An 18,891-nucleotide genomic window follows, 5' to 3' on the forward strand; every position below is an offset into this window, starting at 1 on the left:
GCAGAGTTTGGAGAAGCAGGGCAGGCATGGAGCGTGCTTATGGGGAGTGAAGTCAGTCTGAAGCTGATGTCACTGATCCTGATTACATTACTTGAAACTGTCTTATGTTGGTTAAAACTGCCATACCTGTCTATTCTCCTGGCCACGCTGGCCAACTGGACATGTGTCCTAGACACCTGCTTCCTCCTTATAAAAGGCTAAGCAAGCACTCTGCCACTAAACTACCCTCCCTGTCTTGGTGTGGCCAGAGGGGGCCTCCAGCTCAGCATTCAAGAGCACCACATGTAAGCAGCCCACAGACACTGGGAAGAGAGTGTGGGGCTCCTCGTGTCCTCAACACCAAGCCAAGGTCTCTATGCTATTGAAGTAGAAACCGGGTGTGTGTGTGTGCAGAGTCAATGCAATGTATTCCAGTGTCTTCCCAAGAACAATGTGCAGAATAGTGTTTCCTGAAGAAAACATGCACAGCAACCTGTCACAGACCCACTCTGAAGGAGGCTCCCAGATGGCACCCATCCTTCCTCCCACCCCTCCTGGCAGGGTTCTATCTAGAGGAAATAACAGAAGTTTAAATTTATAAAGGGGTGCTGATTGTAGTGGTACACGCCTTTTATCCCGGCACTAGGGAGGCAAAGGCAGGCAGATCTCTGAGTTCAAGGAAAACCTGGTCTACAGAGTGTGTTCCAGGATAGCCAGGGCTACACAGAGAAATCCTATTTCAAATAAACAAATAAATAAAAACAAAATTATTTTTACTTTTAAATTATACATGTATCTGTTGTGTTCAGCTATGTGCAATGTGGGTACAGGTGCTGTAGAAGCCAGGAAAGAGCATTTTATCACCCAGAATTAGTTATAGGTGGTTGTGACAACCCAGCATTAAGTGCTGGGAACCAGACTCTGGACCTCTGCAAAAACAGTACATGCTCTTAACCACTGAGCCATCCCTCCAGCCACGAATGGCTCCTGCATGTGTCCAGTGACTCCACCACATCTGGCATAGTGCTGGCATTTCTGCACAAGACCAGACTTCTCCCTAGCTGTTCATTGCCAGACCTTGACAGAAAACTCCTGGATTAATGTCCAAAAATGGATGGGTACTCCAAGGTCCTGTTGGGCAGGCTGGTTGGAAGAGTGGTTCCTTGTTTCACGGCCTCTCCCAAGGTCTGTGTAAAAGACTTTGGTTCACAAGCCTTGTTAACCAGAGGGGAGATAACCCGGGCCAGATATTGGAGGGCACATACGTGGCAGGCCAACAGGCCTCCAAAAGGAAAACAAAGAACGTAGAGCACTTTGACATGTATTTGAGTTCTTCAGGAGGAGTCTATGACATACAACTTGTCAATGGCTCTTGTAAGAAGTTCAATTTCTTCAGCAGAGAGGGCCTGGCAGCATAAGACATCAGAACTGGAGGCAGGCCTGCTGAACTTCCTGCCTGCAATTGCAGACTGACCACCTCCTCTCCAGGTACTCAGGCTGGCTGCAGGGGCACTGGGGCTGCACAGGCCACCTTATTGCTAAAGAGGCGTGATAAGCTGCTGCGCTTGGCTGCTGGTCTGCGTGGTGAAGGTGGCACCGACTGGAGTCCACGTACGTCCCAGAGACGCAGAGCACCGTCATGAGATGCTGTGTAGAGCACCTGACCATGGACCTGTGGGCAGGCGGGACAGCTGTCAGCCATGAGCAGGCCCCTGGAGTCTTCTCCCGTGGGAAGCCCCTTGCTTCCCTGGGGCAGTACAGAGCTGGGCAGAGAGAGTCCTACCTGGAGGCAGTTGATGACAAAGGTGTGGCCTCGGAACACCCTCTGCAGCACTCCTGATTGAGCATCAAAGGCCCGGGCGCAGGCGTCCCCACTGCCTGTGAACACTGTGGACACACAGCAGTACACTGGACCCTTCCTGGCTGCCACCTCCCCAGGAATGGGACCTCCACCTGCCCCACAGAGACATCCTAAGGGTCAAATGGGAAATGTCTGGAAGCTTTCTGAAGGGAAGCTGGACTCTCAGTCCTGTGAAGTCAGGGAGGACACTGAGGGCTCCGGGACACCTCTGCTGTGAAGATGCCTTTGCATAGTCTGGCTGCCATGCCTTCCTTGACTTCAGTCAGCTTATGCTGTCCTGAGTGGCCCTGTGCCAGGTACCCATCTTTCTTCTCTGCCTTGTTTCTAGGACAACACATTCTGCAGGCTCTGCCCTGCCCATCCGTCACCTGTCCCCAGGGCCAGCCCATCCACCCTTCTCAGGAATGTGGCCTTGAAACAGAGCCTAGACCCCATCTGTCACTCCTTGGGGTCTTCCTCTGTCATAACTTGGTACGCTGGCATCAAGGGCACCACAGTCTCTGGAATACCTGCTGCGACAGATGGCTAACTGTCATCTCAGTTCCTGCTGCAGTGGTGGGGGCCTGCGATTTCTTTTTAATCAGTACTGATAAGCCTGGCCACCTGAAGTAGTCAACTATGGGAATTCGGTGGTTCACTTACTGTGCTGACTTCCCCAGAAGCTACCCACACACACACACCAGGAGGCCAGCAGTTCACATGGTAGACAATGCAGGAAGCGTGGAGGTGATAGAGACGAAACCACACAGGGCCTTTTAGTGAGCAGAGTGGCTCGGGTGGGGGTGGGGGAACTGTAGGAGGTAAGGATGCTGGGCCACACACCCTTCAATACCCGTGGTGAGAGGGTGCTCCTGGGTATCAGTTCCCAGCAATCCTACTTGCTTAGCTTTAACTGACACCTTGGCACAACCTAGACTCACTGCAGGGAAGTCTCCTCAGTGCAGAATTATCTAGATCAAAGTAGCCTGAGTCACATCCTGGTTGTGACTTAGGTAGAAAGACCCTGAATGTGGGAGGTGCTTCATGGGCTGGGCCCTGAACTGCAGGAGTGAGGAAAGTGAGCTGAGGGAAGCAGACAGCTGTGAGCATCTGACAAGCTCTGGCTGCTATGGCCTCCCTGCCACCCGGATTTGTAAGACAAACCCCTTCTTCCCTGTGTTGCTTTTTGTCTGACTGTGATAGCAACGGGAGAGACCCCAAGGCCACCTTGTATTTGCCCCTCTAGGCTGCTTCTGTTTTTCCTTCGGTATCTATTTCTTACACTGTCCTGCTTTGGTCTGTACATACTTGCCCTTTTCTTAAAGCTTGAGGGTGCATAGGGCTCTGGGGAGGGAGTTTCCTTGCTGGGTTTCCTCAGTTCCTTCCTTGCCTCTCCCCAAACTCAGCAGCAGGGTCCAGCCCTGGGGTTGCTGGGCATCTTGAGAGTAGACAGGGTTGGGAGCAAAGCACATTCAGTAGTAGCCTTGTTGGCAAAGAACCAAGATTTATCATAGTGAGAGCGGTCTTTTGGAGAGTGACTTCAGCACAGCTGTGCCCCGTTGCCACCAAGAGGAGGCCAGCTGACAGTGTCTGGGAGCTAACCACTTTGTGCTCAGTTAAGAGAGAGATCCCTGACCAGGGAGCAGAGCTATGTTCACACTAACGCGTGGATACAGGAGGAAGGAAAAATAACTTCTCCACGTCAGGCTAACTCCTAGGGCATTTCCACTGGGAAGACACTTGTAGGCCCAGCCTTATGGGAGTCTAACAACTGCTTCTGTTAGGGGCTTTTGATGGACAGGCATCAGTGAAACTGAGAATGTGATGAAGGCCCAGATGTGTGACCATCTGAGACCTAGGAGACAGCTTCCTCCCTACCCAACGAACCATTCACCTTCAGCCCCCTCTAAAGTGGAAAGGCAGCTGGGCTCAGGGACAGCAAACCATGCAGGCATGGGAGTCAGGAGAGGAAGGTAGGGTGGGCAGACTGGTGTGGCGTGGGCAATGCCGGGACAGATCACTTACAGGTGCCTGCATGGTACTTGAGGGCGCTCACGCTGTGTCTGTGTGCCGGAAATGTGCGCACCCTCTCCCCAGTGTCAGCCAGCCAGCACTTGACAGTCCTGTCTGCACTGCCCGTGTACAAGAGCCGGTCTGTGAGCTGTAGGAGAAGCAGAAGAGCCAATCCGTTGACCTTGGTGGCCAGGTAGCCCTCAAATCATTATCTACAAGGTAGGGAACATTGGCAGATCTCAGTGGGGAAAAGCAGGGTGACTCCGGAAGGTACTCCCCACCACCCGCACTCAGTGCTGGCTCCTCTTTCCCCGGGGAACCTGAGCTCAGAGGGCAGAGCCCTAGAAAGCCCAACAGACGCCAGACAGAACCCTACAGATTCCAGCCATAGCCCTGCAGATTCCAGACAGTGCCCCTCAGACCAGACAGAGACCCCTAGTTCCCATACAGCCCTGCAGACCCCAGGAAGAGCTGCACACTCAGGCAGAGCCTCTCCCCTGGTGTTCCTCCTCCACAGACTCACTAGTAAAGCCTTGGTCCCCAGCTGAAGGCACTCGTGAGTGGTAGCAGAGCCTCGGGAGAGTCAGAGGACATGGGGAAGCCTTGTCACTAACTGGCAAGCTCAGTGCCCAGGCATAAACAGAAGCCCTCTGCCCACACACTACCCTCATGCACAGCATGCCCCCCAGGACTCCTGCTAAGTGGGGACACAGATGAGGGTCACATCACCTCCATACTCATCAGCCCCTAGAGACCTGGAAGGCTGCTGTCACCAGTGACGTCTGTGGGTGAGAGAATTGGTGCCCAAGACTATGAAGGCTAATAGGATATACAACCCCAAACACTGCAGCAGAGGCAGTGTGTTCAGGCCCTCCTTGCTCTCCTAAAAGCTGAAAAAGTTCTGTCTCTAGAAGAAAAAGGTTCGTACCACCAGAGACAGGAACTCAGCTCAGAAAATACACAGACCTAGGTCAGGCCTTAGGGGTTCTTGTCGATATTGTTTATTTTTTTGTGTGTATATATGTGAGTTCACGTGTGTGTGTGTGTGTGTGTGTGTGTGTGGAGAGAGAGAGAGAGAGAGAGAGAGAGAGAGAGAGAGAGAGAGAGAGAGAGAGAGCACGGTGGCCAACCTCTGCTGACCCTCAGGCATCCAGAGTTCACCCAGGTTAGGCTGATTGGACAAGCCATGGGGATCCACCTGCCTCTGCCTCTCCAGAGCTGGGATTACAGGCACACGCCCCCACACGCAGCTTTTCTACATGGTTCCAGGATGAACTCAGGTCCTCAGCTTGTGCAGCAAACCCCTGAGCCATCTCCCCAGCCCTGGATTTCTCTATGTAGCCCAAACGGCCTTCAGCTTCCCCCATGGCTTCCACAGCACCAGCATTCCAGGGATTCTCAATCACACTCAGCTCAGACAGGCTGTTGCAAGTCCCTTTCTCTACCAGGTCACTCCCCTTTGTCTGGATAGATTTTCCTGAATCTTCTTCTTTAGGCGACTTAGTGTCCATTTTCCTACCGAGCTCTCCACTGCTGAGTTCTGAATGTATCTCCCACAAAGCATACACTGGACGCTTTCCCCAGTGCAAGAATGTGGGGGTGAGCCAGGGCTGGGCATGGTGGCACATACCTTTAATCCCAGCGCGTGAGACAGAGGCTGGTGGATCACTATGACTTCAAGGTCAGCCTGATCTACACAGAGTTCCCGGATAGCCAGGAGTACACAGTGAAACCCTGTCTCAAAATAAACAAATAGCCGGGCGGTGGTGGCGCACACCTTTAATCCCAGCACTGGGGAGGCAGAGACAGGCGGATCTCTGTGAGTTCGAGGCCAGCCTGGTCTACAAGAGCTAGTTCCAGAACAGGAACCAAAAGCTACGGAGAAACTCTTTCTCGAAAAATAAAAAAAAAATAGAAAAAACAAATAATAAATTAATGAGTGTGGGGTTGGAGATGCCTAATAACAGGTATTTAATGAGTTGGGTGTGGTGGTGTGTGCACTCAGGAAGCAGAAGCAGAGGAAGCTCTGAGTTTAAGGCCAGTCTAGCCTACTGGGTGAGTCCCAGGACAGCCAGGACTACAAAGAAAAACCCTGTCTCAAAAAACAAAAATAGAAAAAACAAAACAAAATAAAAGGTGTTTAGACCATGAGAACTCTACCAACTGCACTTGTGAAAGAATTGAAGGACTCATGAAGCTGTGAACGGGTGAGCTGATGGTATGAACGGCTGGGCTGATGGTGTGAACGGGTGAGCTGATGGTATGAACGGCTGGGCTATTGTATGAACGGCTGGGCTGATGGTATGAACGGCTGGGCTGATGGTATGAACGGCTGGGCTGATGGTATGAACGGCTGGGCTGATGGTGTGAACGGCTGGGCTGATGGTGTGAACGGCTGGGCTGATGGTGTGAACGGCTGGGCTGATGGTGTGAACGGCTGGGCTGATGGTGTGAACGGCTGGGCTGATGGTGTGAACGGCTGGGCTGATGGTGTGAACGGCTGGGCTGATGGTGTGAACGGCTGGGCTGATGCTCTGAACAGATTGGCACTAGGAACTACAGCTACCAAGGGCTTTAATGCTATGAATGGTTTGAAGCGATAAGGCCTCCTCTTCCCTTCCTCCCACAGTAGGACATGCAGTCTGGCAGCAGCTGGACAGGTCTCACCTCCAGACAGATGACAGAGCCCTGGTGCTCTCGGAAAACCCGCAGCTGCTCCCCACTCAGGATGTCCCAAGCACGGACGGTGGCATCGGTGCTGCCTGTGAAGGCCGTGTGGCTGGAAACATCCAGCACCAGGCACAGCACTGCGCCTGTGTGGCCCCGAAGGGTCTGGTGGCAGCAGCCACTGGCCACCTGCCACACCTTGGCTGTGTCGTCCGTGCTGCCGGTCACTAGGAGCCCGCCACCCATTGCTGCCTCCAAGCAGGGATCACTGGGCAGGTCCTTGGGGGCAGAGTAGGCGAGTGTCAGCACACAGTTGCGGTGGCCCCGGAACTCCTTGGACACTTGCTCTTTGTCCACAGTCCACGCCCGTGCTGTCCGGTCATAGGAACTGCTGAAGAGCTGGTCGTTTGCAACAAGGATCCTGTGGATGAGAGGGGAAGGGGTCAGGCTCAGAACACTTAGGGTCAGAAGAACCCACCTAGCCTTGGCCCTGCAGCTGACACAGCATCCAGTCTCTGCCCTGCTCCACACTCACTTTCCAAGGTCTAGCCCTAAACACCACACACCCACCATGTCTCTCCCCAAGCCACTCTTCCATTCTCAGGTCTTTCTCTGTGACAGACCTGCAAGCCTGACCTTTACCCCAGCAGGGATTGTGTCTCTGGCGCACGGATTCACATAACAGTCTATTCAAGCCAGACACATCAGAGGAAGAGGGGACATGGAGCATTCTGTTTATAATAGGAAAAAGCCATCAGAAGGATTGCCTTGAGTTCAAAGCCAACCTGGGTTACATGGTGAGTTTGAGGCGAGCCCAGACTATAGCGTGAGACCTTGCCTCATAAAACAAAACAAACAAAAACAATGGGGAAAGTCTAGGGCTACCTGAGACCATCTGGTCACCTTGGGAACAGTCCAAATCCAGCAAGCAGGCTGGTAAGGCCACTCCAGAGTACCTACCTTGAGGGCTGCAAGGAATTTAGAAGCCCTTCTGCCACTGTGGCACCAGACTGTGCTCGGAGGCGCAAGAGGCAAGCTGCAGTGTGGGGTGGGCCTCTGCTGTCTGCTCTGCCAGCATATCCCACAGGAGAAGCACTGGAGTGCCAGGGCACAGACCAGACTCCAGTCACGTGACTAACGGGCAGGGAGCTCTGGGGTGAGGTATCAGAAAGGGCACTCATGCAGCAGCTGGCTTGCCACTGGGTGTAGGGGAACTTAAATGAGGACTCACTGTTGACAACCTGCTCTCACACCGCTAAATGCTACCACCTCCCAGGAAAACATGCTTGTCTTCAGAGAACTTTGCACAGACCTTCCAAGGGCCTATTTACATATTACATTCTTGTTGGGAATTCTTGACTCAGCATGGGTGACATGCAGTGTGTGTGAGCTTCATGCAGACTACCCTTTGGTATCCCTATTGTAATCCCAGCACTCAGGAGACAGAGGCAGGTGGATGTCTGAGTTTGAGGCTAGCCTGGTCTACAAGGCAAGTTCCTGATCTGTTGAGAGTCAAAGAACCCCCTTGACAAGCACCTATGATGTTCTGCGGGGGGGGGGGGCTCTGGAGGCACTGGGGTTCTCAGGTCAACTTGGTGAGATTTAGTATTGCCATGGAAACAAGCCTCTAGTACATCTGTGACCTTGTAGATTAGGTTAACTGAAGTGGGAAACTCCATCCTAAAGTAGGTGACATCATCCCATGGACCATGGAAAAAGTGAGCTGAGCACCAGCTTGTCCCCCTCTGCTCTCTGACTGAGGGTACGATGTGCCCAGCTGCCTCCTGCTGCCATGCCTTCCCCGCCATGGTAGACTGGCTCCCTTTATTTCTTAAGTTGCTTTTCCTCAGGGGAGGGAGAGTGCCAATGAGAAAAGAAACTAACCCAGATGTTACGTGGCCCTGGGCAGACGTAGCACGATGTACAGTAGGGATGTCAAAGGATGGTTTGCATGGAGCTCACACACATAGCCTAGCTCTAAAAACAGACGTGAGTTCCAGGCTCTCGTCCATTTGGGAACACAATCATCAGTGTATGTACCTGTGTGTGTGTTTGTGTTCTGTCTGAGAATGTGGATCGGACATATATCATGCGTTCATGTGAACATTTCTATGAATGAGTGGACATTTCTATAAGTGAGTGGTTGTGTATATGTGTGTTTATGTGAATGTCTTGTTCATACATGTGCATGTTACATGGATGCTGTATGTATGCGTGCATCCATGTGCGGTAGTGTTATGTATATGTCGGCATGGGTACTCAACCTCGCACAGCATAGTTTCAGCCTTGTTTAGAGAAACTTGTGACAGTTCCTTGGTCGGCAACCTGAGAACAAGCTGGTATCTGAGGGATGAACTCTTGCCCACCTAGGTTGGCTTCTGATTGCTGCCTCAGCTTCTGTTCTTGTGTAGGGGTGGAGGATTCTGAGACAGGGTCTCCTGCAAGCCAGGCTGATCTGGAGCTCATTCTTTAGCCCAGGCTGGCCTTGGTCATGGACACTGCACTACCTCAGTTTCCCAAGTTCTGGGACAAGACACACAAGTTACCATGCCCAGCCAATAACAGACATCTCGCTGGGGCAAGGCCAGTTGAACTGTGGGAGCTGAGTTCTCCTAGATCAACCACCTCCTGTAGACACCTCCAGACTGTCGACCCAGTATCCGACGTGGCGTCTGGAGTTTCTGTGAGCTCGAGTGGCTAATCTGCCTGTCTGGAGGCCCACACAGCACTCAGGGTCGCCTGAGGATGTGGACACATCCTCTCCTCTGTGTCCACACAGAAAGGCCCTTGGGTGTTTCCCAAGTAGGGCCCCTCCTATCAATGTGACTTCAAGAGTCCCTACGCTAGGCATCGGCTTGGAACTTGGGAGCCCAGGGCAACTATCGTGTGTCATAAAAATAACATCGAGTCGATCCGGTCAGCAAACAAATTTCCACTGCTCAGGTCCAACCTAAATTCAACAAGGGAAACATTCAGATCCTAAGGAAGGCTGGGAGACCTTCTGTAGCCACACGAAAGGAAGTTTTTAAAAATACCACCGGCTTCCTCCTTCTCTGAGCCCCTGCTCTACCATGGAGTCACATGAGCAACACCTCTGGAATTTGCTCCAAGTGGGCATTACAGCCCCAACACCTCCCCACAGAGGGGCAGTCAGGGTGCCTGGCTCCCAGAGGAGTACAAATGAACATATGTTAATGATACCTCGCTTCTGTGGCTCCTCTGCCCAAACCCCGGTTCCCACAGGCAGTTAGCTACACTGCTCAAAGCCAGTCCTACATTTCTGTCTTCTTGCTTCCCGCCTCCGGACCTGGCTGACCTGTTCACGATGGATGTGTGCCCTCGGTACACCTGCAGACACTGCCCGGTCCTAACGTCCCACCTCCGGATGGTGCAGTCAGCACTGCAGGTGAAGGCGGCTTCATCCTCCAGCTGGCAGAAGGTCACATAGCTCTCGTGACCTACAAGGAGAGGAAATGTGAGCTGGCCAGGCTCCAGCTCTTGTTTTCCTACGTGTGCAAGCAGATCAATGAGACAGCAGGAGAGCATGAACTTCTGCGGCAAGTCTGGAAGAGACCAGCCCTCCCCTCGGGCCTACAGACTGGGATCTTACTTTGTAGTCTAGGCTAGGCTTGAACTCACAATCCTTCTACGTCAGCCTCCAGGGTGCTCAGGTCCCAGGAGTAAAAATCACATGTCCAGAGAGACTGACCCTTTTGTGATTTTTAAACCTGTGTTTGTGTGTGTATGCGTCACACACACGCATGCAACAAATACATACACGTGTGTGTATAAGTGGACACATGGAGAAGAATTGTCTGGCCTACTCTGCCACTTTCCGTGTGTTCCCTTGAGGGTCTCTCACTGAACCTGGAGCTAGGCTGAGGACAAGCCCCAGTGATCCTCCTGTCCCTGTCTTCCACAGCACTGGGTTTGCAGGAAAAATACAACAACTTTTTTAAAACATGTTCCAGGGAATCTGAATTCAGGCCCTCATGCCTGAACAGCAAGCACTCTGGCTCACTGAGCCATCTCCCCAGGGACCCGCTCCCCCTTTATTTTGAGACTTTTTTTCCGCACAGCCCAAGCTGGCCTTAAACTACTGACTCTGCTGAGTCTACCTCCCACCACTGGGATTAAGAGTTTGGGCCACCACACCCAGGTCTTTCATCTCACTTGAGAATCTCCATTTCATAGCTGGAGTCAAGCAAACAGGAATTTTAGCAATCTCCCAGGAAGGATCAGGAGAACTAACTTTTTTTTTTTTTTTTAGATCCTGGGTTAAGCTTAGCTTGGAAGTGCTTGACTTCCTGGGTTCTAGGAACAGAATTCTGGGAGGGAGAGCGAGTGCCAGGCTGCTCTGGAAACAATGGGAGGATTTAAGTAAACCCTTAAGAAACAGCAGATTGTGTTCCCCGAAGACACAAGTTGATGAAAAAGTTGAGGGCAAAACACAGCCCAGACTTTTGCCAGAGTTTATAAATATTTTTCTCAAAGTTGTCAACAAACTTTCCCTGAGACCAGTCTGCCTCACTCTCCTTGATGCCTCTAGGGAGCTGAGATGCCCCGAGAAAAGCAACTGAGATGTTCCAGGCCTACCGGGTACAGGCCTCCCTAATGGCTTTGCATGGCAGTCACCTCCCATGGCCCCCTAATAACTCTGGATGGGCATCGCCACCGTGGCCCCGAAGGGCCTTGAGCCAAGGTTGGCAGAGGCCCAGAGCAGCTGCTCCGGCAGCACCCAGCCGCTGACCTTCCGTCTACACAACGGGTCAAGTGCAGGACCATGAAAAGGCACTTGAGAGCCACGTGTAGCTACTGAATAATGGCACCCTGATTATGTCGAACTTTGGACCGGGCCTGGTTGTTGAGGACCCGAGGTGTGGGCAGCTTTTGTGGCATGTTAGGGACAGAGGGATTGAACACACGGACCGGAAAGAAAAGAGGCAAAAAATGAGAGCAACAGTTTTCAGTGTGAAACATCCTCGTCTCTTACCGCAGGCCAGGCTGACCTGCCGGCCCCTGCCCTCCGCCCTCTGCAGCCGGGCACTGAGCCAAGTGAGGATCCCACAACACTCAGCCCCACAGGCAGGCCCCTCTCCAGTCTCCTGTAACTCTCCAGTCAGCAGACACACCCACTTGGGTCTGGGTCAGAGCCCGCCAGCAGAGGGCCTGAACTCTGTTGTGCCTGTCTCTTGTCCGCCCCCCAAACCCGCACCCCACCCCAGTACACTTACAACCGGTGCCATCAAGAGACAGGTGGGTCAGACCCAGGGCTGGCGGGGGTCACCCCAGAGGATGGGAGGAGCTGTGTCTGCCAGCTCTGGGCCTATCACCTCCTGGGACCTCAGCTTTCGGCTGTTGGAATTGTGCAGAGTAAGCAAAAAAACGCCAAGCTGAAAGTAGATATTTTTGAAGGGATAGAGAATGCAGATAAGACGTAGTTATTGCATGCCGAAGAGCAGCCCTGGGGACTCCCGCTAAGGCAGCCTCCCTGGGCACTGAAGACTTGCCAGGATCTGCTGCTTCCTCTACACACAGGAAAAGTGGCCCAGGACCCAGGGCTGCAGGAGACCCCAACCACAACAAGCCTCAGACAGAGTAGAAAATGAGGCTTCTTTTCCCTTTTTGTGCCCCAGGGTCACCCCAACTGTTACTTGGTGACAGGAATGGCAGTACTTACTAACATTTCCTCCCCCACCCTCGGAGTGCAAGCAGGTATTATAACTTGTGAAGAAAGGGAGGCTTGCCAGGGGGCCCCTGGTCCTCTGACTTTCAGGAACTTTCACACAGTGGGAGACTTTAGGCTGAAATGTTACCCTGGGCTCTGACACAGAGGGCTGCTTCAGGTTGGCTGTGGCCCTCTCAAGTCAAGGTCCCCTTGCCCCAGAGGAGCCTTCTCCACAGCTGCCTCCAGGCTGCTGTAAGTACAGCTCCCCTGGGAGAAATGATGACCAAGGGCTCTACTCCGTATGTATACTCTGTCCACTTTATGGTGTCGCTTTCTTAGATGCTTATGAGTTGCCCTCTGTAGAGGACGCCAGGATCCCGTCGGGTGACATCTGGTCCCCAGATGTGCCAGAGTGGACACTGTCCAAAGCACCAGGGCTGTCTGCAGGCTGTCACTCAGAACTGAGGATCAATCACATCAGGGTTTCCTAGGTTTCTGTGTGGCAGTCAGGTCCATCTGTCCCCAGCTACCACCTATCTAAGTCGGGACCTATCCCTTCAGCACCAGTCCAGCCATGGCCCTCCCCACAACCTCACCCACCACCCTGCCACCCTTCCCCTTAGCCTTCTGAACAGGCCATAGGGAACCTACCACTCAACCAACAGTGGCCTCCAAAGTACTGTCCCTAAAACAGATGACATTTTCATGGACTTCTTCTTTGAGCAAATATTGATTTGCCTGTGTGGAACAGCCCTCCTCAATGCCTTATAAGGGCCTGGATAGACAGCTCAACGGTTAAGAGCACTGGCTGCTCTTCTAAAGGACCTGGGTTCAGTTCCCAGCACCTACAAGGCTGTTCATAACTATCTGTAGCTTAGTCCCGTGGGTTCTGACCTCTCTTGTGGCATCAGGCACACATGTGGTACCTAGACATGCATGCAGGCAAAACATTCACATATATAAGATAAAAAAAAATAGAAATAAAATTTAAATGTATGATTTGTTAACTCACAAAAAAAAATAAAACAGCCAGGCGGTGGTGGCACACACCTTCAATCCCAGCACTCGGGAGGCAGAGGCAGGCAGATTTCTGTGAGTTTGAGGCCAGCCTTATCTACAAGAGCTAGTTCCAGGACAGACTCCAAAGCTACAGAGAAACCCTGTCTCAAAAAACAAACAAACAAACAAACAAAAAAACGGTACCTCATCTCCTCATTGAGCCCCTACCTATACGCCACTTTTCTCCCTGACCCTCTCAAGGTCAACAGTAAACTTGGCTTGGGCCCTGTCTCAGGCAAGTTCCCTCCTCGAGCTTGCAGCCACGAGTGGCTCACAGGGCAAGCTGAGGCCAAAGAAGGATGTGGAGCACCCATAGTAGGCTAGAACCTTTGAGCCAAGTCCCTTACTCAACTGGGAACCCAACAGGGCAGCACAGACCTCTCAGGCAGTTTTCTCAGGTCAGGATCCAGTGAGCCCTAGCTTCTCTTCCAAAGGGCATGGGTTCTGTTCCCAGAACCCACATGGTGGCTCACAACCATGTGTAACTCCAGTTCCAGAGTAGTCGATGCCCTCTTCTGACCTTCTTGGGTACCAGGCACACAGTTGGTACACAGACATACATTTAGGCAAAATACCCATATACATGAAATAAAACTTTTGATTGAAAAAACTGCTGTTGGGCTGGAGAGATGGCTCAGAGGTTAAGAGCACTGACTGCTGTTCCAGAGGTCCTGAGTTCAATTCCCAGCAACCACATGGTGGCTCACAACCATCTGTAGTGAGGTCTGGTGCCCTCTTCTGGCCTGCAGGCATACATGCAAAACAGAATATTGTATACATAATAAATAAATAAATATTTAAAAAAAAAAAAAAAAAAAAAAAAAAAAAAAAGAAAAAACTGCTGTTGATCCTAGTCTATGAAACTGAACCACATAGTAAAGTATACAGACAACATGTCTTAAGATATAAGGTGTGAACTGGGCTGTGCACACCTTTAATCCCAGCACTCTGCAGGCAGAGGCAGGGGGATTTCTGTGAGTGTTCAGAGCCAGCCTGGTCTACAGAGTGAGTTCCAGGATAGCCAGGGCTACACAGAGAAACCCTGTCTCAGAAAACAAACAAACAAAAAAACGACCTCCACCCAAAGAGACACTTGGTATGGGAGAATTGTTTCTATTCTGTCAATCATAAACACTGATTGGCCAGTAGCCAGGCAGGGAATATAGGCAAGACAACCAGACAGGAAGTAGAGGTGGGGCAATGAGAACAGGAGTATTCTGGGAAGAAAAAAGCTCTTTCCCCAGTCCTGCCCAGATCACAGAAGAAACAAGATGTGACCTACCCCGCCAAAAAAGGTACCGAGCCACATGGCTAACATATACTAGAATAATGGGCTGGTATACATTATAAGAGCTAATACGAAGCCTGAGCTAATGGGCCAATCAGTTTATATCTAAGATAAACTTCTGTGTGATTCTTTGGGGCTAAATGGCTGTGGGAACTGGGCAGGACAGAAACCCCAACAAGCAGCAAGCCCTCGTGTTTACAGACACTGACTGGAAAAGCTCATAAAAAGAAGAGGATGGGGAGGCTATGAAGATGCCCAGGGCTCGCCACATGAGCTTGAAGACCTGGGTCTGAGACCCAACACGCATGTGAAAAGCCAGGCATGCTGATACATGTATGTGTGCTTGTAATCCTAGAGCTGTGGAGGCAGAGAGGGTAGAGTCCTTAGAGTTACCAGCCTACTTGGTAAGTTCCTGGTCAGACTAACCCCTCCCCACTTTCCTCCCAGCCCCCCCTCCCCCAAACAAAGAAGACAGTTCCCAAGGAACATCAAAAGTGAATTTCTGGCCTCCATATACAGGTTCACACACTTGCACTCATGTGTGCCAAAAACAAAGGGGGGGGGCGGTGCGTGATATCGATCCTACTAATATCTCAGGAGAAAGTGGCTGGAGAGAACTTACATTTTCTGGGAGGAGGGGGCACAGAAAGATACCAAATAGCCACATTGACTCATGCAAGCTCAGTCATAATCAGGATCTTATAGTAGAAGAAATATTTTTGTCCCGTTTATCCTGGCACAGTTGTGAAATGCTAACCTTTACAAACAGAGCCTCAAAGTCTTAACCCTGGCAAGAATCTCCAACAGCCTTGACTGGGAATCTCTAGCTCCCCACTAGACCGGGCTGGGCATCCCTCACTGGAAAGTTAAGTTAGACTGCGTTAGATCGACGGGACCCTCAGCTGTGAGGGCCACTAAAGCAGGTGTGAAGGATGCTAGGTGTCTGTCAGAGCTGGGTGAGGGCCCTGGAAACTTGGCAGGACTCCAGAGCTGCCCTGGGACAAGCCACTGGGTCAGAACCAGCCCTGGAAACCTAGAGTTTGGGAGGAGAAGCCTCCTGGACAAACAGGAGTCCAGGGCCGCTCTGGAGTCCCAGGCATTAGCGTTTCACAAGCTAACTGTGCACTACAGCCACCAAACAGCGACTGGAAACACCCACCAAGCCTGGCACCCTGCAGAGCCTCTAATTTCAGGTATTTGGGGGGTGGAGGCACAGGATCTGGAATCCAAAGCTACAAGGTGTGTGTGCTGGCTAGTTTTACATCAATTTGACACTAGCTAAAGTCAACTGAGAGGTAGGACCCTCAAGAAAATGCCTCCAAAAGATCAGGCTGCAGGCAAGACTACAGGGTATTTTCTCAGTGGTTAATGGGGGAGGGCCCATCCCATTGTGGGCTGTTGCTCCTGGGTTCTACAAGAAAGCAGGCTGAGCAAGCAATGGAGAGCCAGCCAGTAAGCAGAACCCTTCATGGCCTGTGCATCAGCTCCTGCCTCCAGGCTCCTGCCCTGCTTGAGCTCCTGTCCCTACCCCTTCCTTTCCTTGATAAATGGTGCTGTAGAAATGCAAGCCTAATAAACCCTTTCCTCCCCAACTTACTTTGACTGTGTTGTTTCATTACAGAAACAATATCCCCAACTAAGACAGTGACTTTGAAACTTGAGGGTGGCATTAAACCTTGCCTTTAAGAAACTAAAATCAGCCAGGCAGTAGTAGTGCACGGGAGGCAGAGGCAGGCAGATCTCTGTGAGTTTGAGGCCAGCCTGGTCTACAAGAGCTAGTTCCTGGACAGCTAAAGCTGTTACACAGAGAAACCCTGTCTCGAAAAACCACAAGAAAGAAAGAAAGAAAGAAAGAAAGAAAGAAAGAAAGAAAGAAAGAAAGAAAGAAAGAAGGAAGGAAGGAAGGAAGGAAGGAAGGAAGGAAGGAAGGAAGGAAGGAAGGAACCAAAATCATCATTTGAAAAAAAAGAGACCAAAATCAGCACTTGGAAGGCAGAGGCAGGTGGATCTCTGTGAGTTCGAGGACAGCCTGGTCTACAGAGCAAGTGCCCAGAGAAACCGTGTCTTGAAAAGAAAGAAAGAAAGAAAGAAAGAAAGAAAGAAAGAAAGAAAGAAAGAAAGAAAGAAGAGAAAGAAATCAAAAGCAAAGCCAGGTGGTGGTATAGTGCACACCTTTAATTCCAACAGATTCTGGTGAATCTCTGAATTTGAGGCCACTCTGGTTTATAGAGTGAGTTCCAGGATAGCCGGGGATACACGGAGAACCCTATCTTGGAAAAAAAAAAAAAAAAAAAAGGAAAGAAAGAAAGAAAAGAAACCAGAATCAAACAAAAAGCCCTTTCCAAGGCTCTCCTCTGGGGACTCCTTGGAACCCGGCCTAAGAACCTGCACTCCTAAAAACCCCAGAGAGTCTTTTCTCTGGGAAGCAGTACATGTTCTCCTCGGACTCACAGCTCTCCTCCTATGTGGGCTTGTCAGTAAGCCCTGGCTTTGTGGGGAGGAATGTGGACCAGTTTGTAGCCAATTCCCCACCTTCACCCCAGCTCCCAAGTACCTGTCAATCCAATGCACCTCCCTTTGGGGCCATGAACTAGCTACCTTACACTGTTTTCACGTAAAACTGGTAATGTAGGAATGAAGCAGTCTTAAGGCTAACATTCTATCTCGCTGGAAGGGCTTGAGCCAGGCCACCCGGCATTTGAGGATCATGGTGGAAAAGCTGGAGATAAAGAACCATACCTTGAGCAAAAAGTTTAGCATGCCTCAAGTCTGCAGGAGCTACTGCAGAAGCAACAGCGGCCTGAGGGATTCCATACAGCAGTGTGGGGAGCACCCAGGACAGGCTGCCCAGAATGTGAACGGAATGAATCAATGGGTAAATAAATAACTAAGACACATTATACATTTCTGTGCAAGATATTCCTTGTCTCATTTAAATATGCAAGATAGACTTGACCCCATATCCCAGAAATTTGAATCAATCCTCCCCTTTCTTCTGCCCACACCTGAGATGAGGCCAAAAAGAGCTGGGAGAGAGGGGCTTGGGGGAGAGGGAGTTGAAATCTCAAGGGTGTCCCTTAGTGATGGACAAGTCCCTAACAAGAAGACATAGGTCTGGGTTAGGGTCACGGTGTGAAGATAGCCCACAGCAGCGTGGAACCTCAACAACCTCTATTGTTACAATGGCTCCCAAGTGGAAATGTCCCCCAAAGGTCACCAGGTCAAGGAGTGCCCGCAGGAAATGTTCTTTAGGGTAGTCACGATAAAGACTGCATGGAAGTGGTTGACAGAACAGTCATTAGAGTGCGCGTCCCTCAGTCACCCACACCCAAGCACCCTCGGACTCTCACGGTGCCCCACAAAGAGCTCAAGGGTTGGGTGAGCTCCCCGATGCGAAGGAGATAGAACTCCACTCTTCCAGAAGGGGATTGCAGGCCCGAAAGAGTGAGGACCCCGGAACCGGGCAGTTGAGCATGAAAAGGCTGAAAGGGTCGCGAGCACGCGCGCCGGTCTACCTTGCAGGAGCGCGCAGCACTGGCCGTCGGCGGTGCTCCAGAGGCGAGCCGTGCCGTCCTCGCTGCCCGTCAGCAAGCGCTGCCCGTCGGGGCTCAGACTCAGCCAGTTGATGCCCCCGCGGTGGTCCGCACAGACCCTCAACGCCGACCCGCTGCTCCCCATCGCCGGGCGGGGGCAAAGAGGTGCTGTTGCCGGCTAGAGAGCGGTGCTCCAGCGTCCGCACGTGGTCCTGTCGGGGCCCGGATGGACAGCGGCCATCGCGGGGGACCCCCCCCCACACACACACACCCCGCTCCTGCAAAGGCTCGCGGTGCGGCGGGGAACAGGAACTCTGAATCTCCACCGGTATCCTCCGCCACAGCGACTCCGATGCAGAGCTTCAGGTGATACCTCCCCTTCTCTGCACCGTCTCGGGGCGCGGGGGGGGGGGCGCTGCCTTGAAGTGCACCCACCGGGTGTGAAGCGGGCAGAAGAACTGGAGAAGCTGAGCGCGGAACAATACAGTCCAGTCTGGCTCCTCCTCAGAGACCACCCTCCAACCTGTCCCCTCCCACTTCTTCGGCCGCGCGCCAACCCCCACCCCAAGACGCCCTGGTCATTCTTTGGGAACAGAACTGAGATGCTACTCTGGTTCCCTCTTGGGGACCGCATCCACGTGCTTCACTTCACGTGCGACCCTCCCAGCTGTCTAGGCTAGGTTCTGTTCCCTGCCACTCCAGCTGTCTCTGTTCCCAGATCCCAGGGCGAGGAAGAGGTAGACCGAAGAGTCTGGAGTCTTGGGGGACCCCGATGAAGGGCGGAAGCTGGGGAGTTCCGAGTCCGCCCTCCCAGGGAAAGCACGAACACACACTGAATTCTACT

General features: G+C 51.9%; 1 protein-coding gene across 1 annotated transcript; it reads right to left on the bottom strand.

Annotated features, from left to right (window-relative positions):
• Nucleotides 1-1,002: 1,002 nt before the first annotated feature.
• Nucleotides 1,003-18,408, bottom strand: Wdr86 (WD repeat domain 86). The gene is made up of 6 exons (XM_057786846.1): nt 18,030-18,408; nt 9,816-9,957; nt 6,500-6,920; nt 3,845-3,980; nt 1,763-1,866; nt 1,003-1,651 (listed from the first exon to the last, which is right to left on the bottom strand). The coding sequence occupies exons 1-6, from the start codon at nt 18,190-18,192 to the stop codon at nt 1,472-1,474; spliced, it is 1,146 nt and encodes a 381-aa protein (XP_057642829.1). The 5' UTR covers nt 18,193-18,408; the 3' UTR covers nt 1,003-1,471.
• Nucleotides 18,409-18,891: the final 483 nt, after the last annotated feature.

Source organism: Chionomys nivalis, chromosome 1, assembly GCF_950005125.1.
Source record: "Chionomys nivalis chromosome 1, mChiNiv1.1, whole genome shotgun sequence".
Lineage (NCBI taxonomy): Eukaryota > Metazoa > Chordata > Mammalia > Rodentia > Cricetidae > Chionomys > Chionomys nivalis.